The sequence below is a fragment of the Colias eurytheme genome, chromosome 6 (assembly GCF_061535395.1).
Source record: "Colias eurytheme isolate Ceu_HAF_F1 chromosome 6, ilColEury1 Martin Lab GWU primary, whole genome shotgun sequence".
NCBI lineage: Eukaryota > Metazoa > Arthropoda > Insecta > Lepidoptera > Pieridae > Colias > Colias eurytheme.
In genome coordinates, this window is record NC_142985.1 from 4,054,965 (window position 1) to 4,067,151 (window position 12,187).

Genomic DNA, 12,187 nt, shown 5'->3' on the forward strand with positions numbered 1-12,187 from the left:
GATAGATCACTATATATCAGTCACCTTTGAGTTATATATATATATATATATATATAGATTTTTTCTAATACTTATTAGTGATTAGATCATTTTGAGAGTATCAAAATAATTTCAATGTTCAGTTAATTTTTAAATGGGTATACAATGTAGTATAATAATAAAATAGATAGATATTAATTTCAAGACAAATTTTATTTTAATAATGAATAATAATTTACTATAATAATTACTAACAAATTTTAAAACTACGAACTAGATTAAAAATGTACTAAATTAATATTAATAGATAATCAGTAAAATATATTAATACATTTATGAAGAAATAACATGCTGGATTTAAGACTTTTTCCTACTATACAGAACGATGTCTTTGGTGCCCTTTTTTGCCTGAAAGAATTTTTTTTTTTATTTTTGTTATTATTTAATGATGGTTTAAAAATGTTCTCCTTTAAATCGGAGCTCCGGGCTTGCGTAGCGTTGTACATAATTTAAATATATAAATATCTATTTTTGAACGCCTGTAGATTAACAAAGAATAAGAGAAAACCTTAGCAAAGATACGTGTTCATGTTATTGCTGGTCGTATTTATTAATACCCTCGGTGGATGCGAATATATCTTCAGGGTTGAATTTGTAGGTGGAAACTACACCATCATTATTTAATACACCAAAACCTCCGCTTTGCTTGGAAACGCGTCCGTTGTTATTCGAATATGAGAGGAAACTTGATTCTGCTTTTCCGTACACATGCGTATCGGGTCCAGGCTTTAGACTCGCTACGCTACCACTTAGATCAGGTCCGAAATCCTGCAAAGTAATAAGTAAAATTTGTAATATAATTGCATAACATTTATTAATTATTTATATCTACCGCCCTTTAAAGGAAGGACGTAAGCTGCATGCTTAAAGATATGACAGAATCAAAACTACTACCCCGTATTTTGTAAGTAAATTGTTTTTTTTTTTAGCATATGTTAAAATTAACCTCATTGGTATTCTTACACCGTAAATCGCAATAATATAATAAGTAGGTATGTAAATATCACTTACCGGCCAGTTATCCAGGCCAACAGCGGGATTGATTCTGAAATCATAATTCATTAGGTTTTATAAATCGTATAAAATAGGTTCAAATGACGCGATACTTTCAGTCTAGAGTGGGGAAATTTTAATCATGATAGCATCATTTATAGAGAATACATATTTGTAATAATTTTATGGAAAATAGAAGGCTGAAGAACTATATTATGAGCTAGAGTATATTATACTACTCTACCTTATGAAAACCCTTTTTTACTCGAATCCTTTATGGGTAATATTAAAAATCATACTCGTTAAATTTGAAAAAAATCCGTTTTTAATAAATGACATTTAAATAAACAAAACTGAATATCGGCTTTTATTCAAATAAGCTGCTCGTTAATTATTTACACTCAAGGTAAGATCAAATATTACCATTAATTAAATGACTTGTCCTTTTTTTTCCATTTATTGATAGAAAAAGTCCTTAAAGTATATAGATTCTTTCAGGAGTAAATGGCTCTTGTTAACCGAATTCTTTTATGTAGCGCAAATCATAGACAAATAATAATAATAATTGATGCAATGTGGCCGCTACTCGTTGGTTTAGCAAGTAGGTACATAAATAAAGTGCCGTAAGTCATAAATCAAATAAATTGCATCATATTTTGGACTTTTGAGTAGAAAAAATATAGCCAATGTATTAAATACCATTGCCATTGTTTGCGAGAAAAGTACGCTGTAGATTTAAGAATTATCTTACGTGACTCATTCTTAGGCATAATAGAATAGCAGATAATGTGAATGACATAAAGTAAAATGAATAAAACATACAATTTTCGTAGTCTTTCAAAGTCCCCGTTGGCGGCTGCACGCAGGAACTCTTGAGTTGAGAAGGTGTTCCCTGTAATAAGAAGAAATGGAAAATATAAAAATCACTTCAGATCAAAGCAATATATGAATATGCTTATTCAATTGTAAAGGGAATATGCATAATTGTTTTAAGTCGTATTAAAAAGAAAATGCTTATCTTGACAAGTTTTGTTAGAGAGAGTGTAAGTACCTGTGGTATTTATTACCTTACGCTTTTGAATTTGCGTTATAAAGAATACAATAAATATATAAAACTGCATATGTATAGTGTTCCTTATCTGTGACTTATGCATAGATAATATTGCTGGAATCAAATATAAGAACTTTTCAATATTTTTATAAGTGTGCTTTAAAACAGTTGAAAAGTACTCTCCGTATTTTTTGGAAATTACTAACAAATCATTATAGTTAGAGATTTTTATATCACTGAATTTGTTTAAAAATATCAAAGGTAAATTAATAAATTATCACTCGACACTGAAGAAGAAGAAATAAGATATTAGTTTCTAACGAATTCAGGCTTGCGTGCTCTTATACAGCTATGACTTATGAGTATGAGCAATGGTTCTATCATATATACACTGTATAGGTACCTGTTAGGTATCTAGCGTTTCTAGACACTAATTTAGAGTTAAATGACCCCCAAATCCCGGTAGAATTTGCTTGAAAATGATTATTAAAATATTGCTTATTCTCTTTGTATTAACGTATGCAAATAGTGAGTCAGATTTCCAAACAATACTTCGAATGAATCTTTCGCCGAAAATATCTTATGATTGGTTCCACCATTATTCATATGAAAATAATTTTCACGCTTTAATTATTTTTATATGGCGTGAAGTTACAGAGAATATAATGATCTGTAAAATATTATCATGATGATATTTCTAAGTATTCTGGAATCTTCCTACCATGTTATTGGTATTCTGGTTTGCGTATATTGAGCATATATTAGTAGTACGAGTTGAACCCTTGGGGAATATAAATAAAGGCAGTGGAGGAAGTAAAGCTCGGTCTAATTCCCCTTAAAAAAATCTAGATGTGCATAATAGCAGATTGTACCCCAACATCAAATAAGAGATCGGGACTGCAATATAAACAATAATAAAGGACAATAAGATCAGTAAATCCAAAAACTAGACCGTAAACTTCTTGTAAAACTTCAGTAAAATGTAGTAATAACTTATTTTTCTTCAGCAGTCTCAATTGTTTCCTCTAAAAACGAATAAACTTTCATTGAATTTTACTTTACAAAGAAATCGTTTTCTAAAATATTTATAAAATTATAAATTACTACTACATGAAATTTTTAATATCATTATATCCGAAGCATTAAAGGAGGTTTAATTATAAAAATTTGTCAAATGGATGAGGTCAAACGCCGGTTGACCGTGACATATGGTCGGTTATATCAGAACTATCGGCAAACAAAGCGGGTGACAAATATTATGAGTTACCTGCTTTTTATAACGGCCTAATGCTTCCTAGTTTTAAATAAAAATATTTCTATCATTTCTTGTAAGAGCCTTGAGAGAGATCTTGAATAAGGTATGGACGATCTTTTTTAACTTGTAAGTCTTACAAGTGATATTATTTTCGGCATATTGATGAGACATCTACAAAGACTAAATATAGACGTAAGTTAGCAAAGATGTAAGCACTGACTCTGAAAAAGAGTAAGGAGGAGAGACTGCTCAATGGATCTAACCGAAGATGATCAAAATACTAAAGAAAATGCCATTAGTCAAATCTATTGTTTAATAGATTGCACTTTGCATAATATGAGTAGAATAATAGGATGCATTTGCAAATTTTGCTTAAATATTAAATAAATAATTTGGAAAATCCAAAAGTGCACGCCTCATAATTTTTTTTAATAAATATTTATTAATTATTATTTTTGTTTATTTAATAACAATTAAACCACATCGAATCAGACCCTGAAAAATGAAAGGGTTCTATTCCTGAACATACTCAAGCGTAAGAGAAAAAAAAAGACTCGATTAGTAAAGTATTTCGGTCGCTATCGTGTTAACAAGAAAAAGGATCCGCACATACAGACACACGGACGTCCAAGACAGAACTTTTTTAAACTGTTTTTTAACTAGTTTAAATAACAAAAATGACATCAAAAATATCATGAACGTTAAAAATAGTGTTTTTTCTTAATATGTGTGTGTATGTATTATCTTACAAGTGCAATGTATGATACATAAAGACATTTTAAGTTTGAAAAATCAGATGTGTTGCGCGAAGTGACAGTAGTACCCACCTCAACGCTTCGCTTATGAGGCGTGCAAAATCTTTTAGAAGTCACCAAAGGACACAAAAAGATAATCTCGCTTTATCCTGGTGAAATAAATAAAAAACTAAAATCTGGCCAAACCGCTGCTTCGAAAGATAAGACCAGAATAACTTACATTTTAAATAAAATATCTATTGCTTAAAGACAAGACTTTCGAAATAATCGAAAAGGATCTCGGTCCTTTCGAAGACGATAGAGATGATCGCTCTACTAAGAGTAGAATTACAATATTTTTGATTTATATTGGAAACTTATCCAGGATAAATGGGAGAGAATTATCAAATATTTTGTATATAATATGATCTTAATTGATGAAACCAAGAAACCTACGTCTAAAGAATAAAATAGCCTTTAGTTACACTAAAGTAGAAATATAATAAGTAAGTTATCTCTATAAGTAAGTTATATAATAAGTAAGTTATCGAGTAGGTTATCTCTACGCGTATTGACTGTAAAAAGTAATTAAGTTTCAGAAAACTAAGCCTCCTCATGTATTTACATAATGTTTAAAAAATATATAAATGCCATGGCTTATGTTCCCATGTGTTTACTAAATGAGATGATATATTTTTAGATTAAAATTGTATATTATTTCAAATTTTAACGTATCCAACTCAAATGGACCCTTACGTAATTTACATGAAAAATTGATGGTTTACCTTCAACTAGAGCAGCGCATGTAGCCACTACACACAATAAGAATAATTTAGACATTTTAATACGCCACAATGTTCAATCCACTCCAGCACTCGATTGACCGGTCTATGCGAGATTTCAAATTGCTATGTTATCAAGTTCCGTCCACCGGCTAATATATATGAATATGTTTATCAAACAAAAGAAAAATATTCGCACGCATGACGATGTGTTTACGACAAAATCCTTTTGTAACGAAAATGATTTAGTTTCTTGGAAAATCTCAAATTAATAACGCGAATTGTTGGGTCTCATTTTTCTTGTGACGGCTGAAAGTTTCACATTTGTCACAGCGTGTCACAGAAGGTTGTTTAATGTCGAGCAAATTTGAACTAATTTGAATAAGAATGTGCTCTTAGATTTTGAAAGGGGTATTGTTATTGTACCAATGTGTTTATTATGGGTAGGAATACGTCAGCCGGCTAAATAATTTTTTGGTCATTTACAAAGAAAAAGGTGAATTGTTTATTTACTAAACACTCTGCCTATTTCCAAGGGTGAAAAAAAAGAATTTTTAGTTTCCGTTTTCTCAGCGACATTTCAATAGTTTGACATATTTCCGACTCAATACAGTTCGTGATTCAGTTCTAATTTATGCCACTTGTGAATCGTTGCATAATCAACGACATTACAATAAAAACATGTTCATGGGAAATAGTTTGCATCTAATATTAATTTAACTTTGTTTCCTTCTTAGGGTGTGTCTGCTCTACACTCTACAGCATTTCTTTGTAATGTTGCTTTTCCTCCAATAATGTACGAGGATTTGTAGCGAGGAATGTGTTTGTACAGGGTGTCTCAGCGCCGATTTTAAACTTTGAAAATTTGTATAAAAAAAACAAATTGTATTCATAATATTTTTACTGTAGTAAATTAAAGTGTATTAGTGCGGATTTTATGTACAGAATATTACACCGTCAAGATGTCTTCCATCATGGTGAATGCACTCTTCAAATCGGACACGCAAATTTGCCGAGACGCGCCGAAGGATGTCCGCTGAAATGGCTCTCACTTCTGTCGTTATTTTAGTCTTCAACTGCTCCAAATTTGTAAGAGGGGTATCAAAAACTCTTGCTTTGAGACAACCTCATAAAAAAAAGTCAGCGGGGGTTAAATCGGGAGATCTGGGTGGCCACAATATGTCTCCAGAGCGGCTTATGAATTTTCCCGGAAATGACGTATTTAGTGCGTCCCTAGCATTGTTGGCTGTGGCCCCATCTTGCTGAAACCATACATCAGACTTGTCAATATCCTCTTCTTGCAGCTGAGGTACAAAAAAGTTACCGATGGTGGCTTAAAGAGGCAGCATGATGTCTAAGTGAGCGTCTTGGATGTTCCGTGACCGCAGCGGCGACGCGGTCGATGTGTTCAATCGATCGCACAGGTCTATTTCGTGGTCCAATTGAATGATTTAGTAAACATCCTGTCGCTCTAAACTTCTCTCCTCACGAATTAATTAATTGAGTACTCGGGGCATCACTCAAACGGTGGATTTCATAGCGACTACAAATTTACACCGTTTTTCACTCAACGAAAACGTATTGCATAAGTACGCTTCTACTGTGTACGCGCGGTGCGTACCAGACCACTGCGCCATGGCCACAAAAAAATCCGCACTCGTCACCTATCGAACGCTACCACTCCCCTCCAGCTAACCCCGCAGGTTGCCGAGAAATTCGTGTTTAAAGTTTAAAATCGGCGCTGAGACACCCTTTATATAACGAATATAGCGTAAGATCCCAGAGCCGTAAGACACAACTTATTTTCTAAAGCATATAAGTTTCGGTTTACAGTAGTCTCTAGTGTACTTTTTAATACCTGAATGTTTGTGGAGCTCTACCGGTGACACCTGCGCAGGTACCAGGTGAGAAAAGTAATTAAAAATCAGAGTTACTTAACTTATTTTTTATGTCTGATTTTTATTTATGTTATGCAGATTATTACTCTGAAGGCATATAAAAATCAGATCCATGGGCCAAAACTTTTATCAGACGCTTTAAAGTTATAATAAATGAACTTACTTAATTTATTTTTAAATGTCTGATTTTTATATGTTATTTAGATAACTATTACAATGTTATATTTAATCAGTCGGACAAATGCAATGACCAAATATCCCCTAAACACAAAAATTACTGAACCCTGAGTATTTGAAAAATACTTACTGCCCTCGCTGAAATGCTCTAAATTCTAATACCGTTTCTATTTCCTTTCGAATTTAAGGAGATTTTAACTAATGTGTTACAAATAAATAGCACTTTAAATGTCGTGCATTACAATAATTTTTTGTCAAGGATTGAAAATAAGATCATAATTTAGAGGTAATGTCAATACAAAAAATATGTGAGTAATATTTTTGCACGCCTCATAAGCGAAGCGTTGAGGTGGGTACTACTGTCACTTCGCGCAAAACATCTGATTTTTCAAACTTAATTTTTATTTTTCACTAGCGGTCCGCCCCGGCTTCGCCCGTGGTACATATTTCGCAATAAAAGGTAGCCTATGTTCTTTCTCAGGGTCTAAAGATTGTCTGTGCCAAATTTCATCAAAATCGGTTGAGAGGTTTAAGCGGGAAAGCGTAACAGACAGACAGACAGAGTTACTTTCGCATTTATAATATTAATCATCATCATCATCATCATCAATACATATAATAAAATTCTAGAAAAGTGGTGTCTGTACAATGAAAATATGTAAAAAAAAATTAGCAGGGGTTATTACTAAATCGATACCAAACCCAAAACTGTTGTTAAAATTTTTATTGTCTGTTTGTCTGTTTGTCTGTATGTTTGAACACGCTAATCTCAGAAACGGCTTATCCGATTTAGATGCGGTTTTCACTAATATATTGTGGTAAGCTTCATTTAACATTTAGTGTTTATTTCATGTCAATCGGTTCATAAATAAAAAAGTTATGACCATTTAAGTAATCACAGCGAACATTTGCTAAGGCATTCTATACATGAATTACTTTATTACGTAAATTATACTTTAAAGTTATTCCTTGATATGTCCAGATGATCATATCGAAAGTCCCCAAGCGTGGGGGGGGTGGTTATGCTGAGGGGGTAGTAGGGGGGGTCAAAGGACCTTTATTTAGATTTTTGCTCATAAGTCTAAAACCTGCACAAATAGCATTATGGTTACTTCTAGGTAAATTTTCTATATAAAAGGTCTTTGAAATTATGTCGTAGGTATTATATTTTTGACCCCCGACGCAAAAAGAGGGGTGATATGTCCGCTGTGTGTTTGCGTGTCTGTCTGTGCCACCGTAGCTCGCTAACGGGTAATACGAATTAGATGCGTTTTTTTGTTACATTAGTTGTTTATTATATTATATAGGGGTAAGTGGGAATGAAAAAAACGAATGTTAGTTGTTAATGTAGGTTGTTAATGTAGGTTATACCCAAGTGATATATCAAATGAAAATAGACGACATGTCAGAAACAATTAGTCAAATTTTATCAAAATCGGTTCATCCATTTATTTGATATAGGGGTAAATGTGTGCCACCGTAGCTCGCTAACGGGTAATACGAATTAGATGCGTTTTTTTGTTACATTAGTTGTTTATTATATTATAATATATAGGGGTAAGTGGGAATGAAAAAAACTAATGTTAGTTGTTAATGTAGGTTATAATCAAGTGATATATCAAATGAAAATAGACGACATGTCAGAAACAATTAGTCAAATTTTATCAAAATCGGTTCATCCATTTATTTGATATAGGGGTAAAAGTGGGAACAAATAAATGAATTTTATCAAATATACTCAAGTGACGTATCTAATGAAAGACATGACGTGTAAAGTACAATAAGACATATTTTATCAAAATTGGTTCATCCATTTATTGGATAAAAGTGGCAATAAAAGTTGTCAAATATACCTAAGTGGCATATCAAATGAAAGGGCATGACCTGACGTGAGAAGTATAATGAGGCATAGGTATTTAATCAAAATCGGTTCATCCAATAATTATATGTAGGGCAAAAGTGGGAATGAGAAAAACGAATGCTGTCTGTTATACCCAAGTGATATATCAAATGAAAAAAGACGACCTGTCAGAAACAATTAAGTAGTCCAATTTTATTAAAATCGGTTCATCCATTTATTTGATATAGGGGTAAAAGTGGGAATAAATAAATACATTTTATCAAATATACTCAAGTGACTTATCTAATGAAAGACATGACGTGTAAAGTACAATAAGATATATTTTATCAAAATTGGTTCATCCATTTATTGGATATAGTATAAACTCAAACTCAAACATTTATTTATTCAATTAGACTTCTTCCAGAAGCACTTTTGAATCGTCATTACATTCTTTAAATTTACCACCGATTCGGAAAGCAGTATCTATGGAGAAGAACCGGCAAGAAACTCCATAGTTGCTCTTTTAAAGTCATGTCCATATACAATATAATTTTACATTACATGTTACTTACATCTAACTACATAATATTATATATTATCATAATATGCCAAAGAACTGTCCTGTTATTCTTACGCGACAACCCTCCATGGATTTTCATCTTCCATATATTCCTTAATGCTGTAGTAGGCTCTCTGAACTAATACATTTTTTAAATAAGTTTTAAATTTAACACTACTAAACTCTTTAATATTATGAGGAATTCTATTGTAAAAACGTATACCTTGGCCCATAAATGAATTTTTAACTTTAGCTAACCTATAAAATGGCATTTCAATTTTATTTCTATTCCTTGTGCCATAACAGTGTCTATCTCCTACTTTTGTGTGTAAGTCCGCGTTTTTGTGTACATGTAAAACATTATTAAATATATACTGTGATGGTACAGTGAGGATACCAATATTCTTAAAGAGATCTCTTAGTGAGTCCCGAGCACGTAAATTATATATAGAGCGTATGGCTCTTTTCTGTAATATAAATATAGTTTCTATATCTGCAGCCCTGCCCCATAGTAGAATTCCATAGGACATAATGCTATGAAAGTAACTAAAATAAACCAATCTAGCCGTATCTTCATCGGTGAGATGCCTTATTCTTCGAACTGCATATGCAGCTGAGCTGAGCTTAGCAGCGGTGGTGGCAACATGGGTCCCCCATTGTAGCTTCTCATCTAGTGTCAAACCAAGAAAAACAGTAGACTCGACAGGGTATAATACCTCCCCGTTTAAAATGATATCCCTTTTGACCTTTTTTACATTTGGAAGGATAAACTCTACACAATTTGTTTTTTTTGCATTCAATAATAAATTATTAGCATTAAACCAATTAGATATGCGTAAAAGAGCAGAGTTTACTTCGTCAACATTTGTGTCATATCTATCCACATTAAATATTAATGAGGTATCATCTGCAAACAGTACTATTTCACACATATAAAAGTGGGAATAAAAGTTGTCAATTAATATACCCAAGTGGCATATCAAATGAAAGGGCATGACCTGACGTGAGAAGTATAATGAGGCATATTTAATCAAAATCGGTTCATCCATTTATTGATTTATAGCGGTAAAAGTGGGAATGAATAATCGAATGTGGTCAAATAATATAATCAAGCGGCATATCAAATGACGTGTGAATTACAATTAGTCATGTTTTATCAAAATTGGTTAATCTGTTTATTACATATAGGGCACCTTAGGGGTGATAGTGGGGATAAATAATCCAAATGGAGTACCAAACGAAAGGATATGACATGTACATAATATATAGGTATGATTAGACATGGTTTAGATCAAAATCGGTTCTGCCATTTACTAGGGGTGAAAGGGAAAAGTTGAAAGTCTGTGAAAGTAGAAGGAATATGGGAGCGGGAGAATAACTACATCCTGGAAATTTTGAACACTTTTGTGTTATTATTTATTTTATTTCTTAACTTTATAATAATGTGTAAGTACTTATAATTTAGTTGTATATGATAGTACGTGTTTCAAGACGTGTTTACTCAATAATTGTGTGTTAAGTAGTAACTACTATGCAGTCACTATTCCACGCGGACGAAGTCGCGGGCACAGCTAGTATATTAATATAGTAAGGAAGGGATTTAGTTAAATAATGTGATATCTTAAATATGACTAACTAGGTATATTAAAAAACCATATCAAAATCAGACCAATATATTATTTTTTTCTCAAAGCTGTAATTCTTATCAGCTATTTAAAACGAAAAAAATAAACATGTAGGTACTTTGTAAATGGTATTTACTTATCTTGAAAATTTATTTTTGAATTGGAAGATATCCTATTCATATTATAATTGTGTAAATTATGCAAAAATATGACTTCATGTTAATTGAGGAAATGTAAAAATATAAATAGAAATCTAATATTATGGTCCGGGAGCCAGGAACAGATTTTATGACCAAGTTCCTCTCAAGCGGTAATTAGTAAAATGCATCAAAGTATAGTATAATGAAGCCTCGTGAACGTCAGCTGGAGCTCGGTTGGGGGGAAGAGCGGTTGTAGCGTCCCGTATCAGCTGACGGTTTTTCCACCAAGATACAGCCAGCTGACATATATATTTATCCACAGTTACATATAAGCTATCATCAGGTAAATTTTTGTTTGAGAGGAAATAACGGAAAATAAATTTTTCTTTAAATTTAACTTTCATGTTCGAGACACCAGCTGACGTATAATACACCATGTTGTAACCAGCTGATTATTTTTTTTCGTTGAGATATTGGGTTAGCTACAATTTGACAAATTTTTAGCTGAGAGGAAATGAATGAATGAATGTATTTTTTTTCCTACGTGCGTGGGAGGCTACAACCGCTCACCCCCCCAACTGAGCGCCAGCTGACGTTCACGAGGCTTTATAATACTATACTCTGATGCTTCTGACGAATTATCTCTTGAGAGGAAATAATGAACCAAATTTGCACCTGGCTCCCTAACCATTATACTGTAATTATTTAACAAACATTATATGTATTATGTACTAGCTGTGCCGCGCGGTTTCACCCGCATTACTCCGCTCGAGCGCTCCTGTTGGTCTTAGCATGATGATATATGTATAGCCTATATTACTCGTGGATAATGTAGCTTTCGAATGGTGAAAGAATTTTTAAAATCGGTCCAGTAGTTTATGAGCCTATTCATTACAATCAAACAAACAAACAAAGTTTTCCTCTTTATAATATTAGTGTAGATATGCATTTGTGCATTTATGCAGAACAGAAATAAAACTCAAGATATGTAGTTGTTGATTATTTTCTTATTTCTTTGACTTTGTGGTCCTTACTATCCTTACTAATATTAAAGCATGTGTATTTGTTAGTAAACACGCATTAATTATATG

The 12,187-nt window shown here is 32.5% G+C and overlaps 1 protein-coding gene across 1 annotated transcript; it reads right to left on the reverse strand.

Moving 5' to 3' along the window:
* Window positions 1–173: 173 nt before the first annotated feature.
* Window positions 174–4,991, reverse strand: LOC149907567 (uncharacterized). The gene is made up of 4 exons (XM_090103347.1): window positions 4,858–4,991; window positions 1,855–1,924; window positions 1,051–1,084; window positions 174–807 (listed from the first exon to the last, which is right to left on the reverse strand). Exons 1-4 carry the CDS (start codon window positions 4,910–4,912, stop codon window positions 571–573), a joined length of 396 nt encoding a protein of 131 aa, XP_089959473.1. The 5' UTR covers window positions 4,913–4,991; the 3' UTR covers window positions 174–570.
* Between the last annotated feature and the right edge of the window lie 7,196 nt (window positions 4,992–12,187).

Excerpts from the sequence above, each read along its gene's own strand:
- LOC149907567 (XM_090103347.1), bottom strand. The coding sequence starts at position 4,912 with ATGTCTAAATTATTCTTATTGTGTGTAGTGGCTACATGCGCTGCTCTA. Across the intron at positions 1,925-4,857 it reads ATGCGCTGCTCTAGTTGAAG|GGAACACCTTCTCAACTCAA; the intron begins GTAAACCATCAA and ends TTCTTATTACAG. Across the intron at positions 1,085-1,854 it reads TTTGAAAGACTACGAAAATT|AATCAATCCCGCTGTTGGCC; the intron begins GTATGTTTTATT and ends TTATGATTTCAG.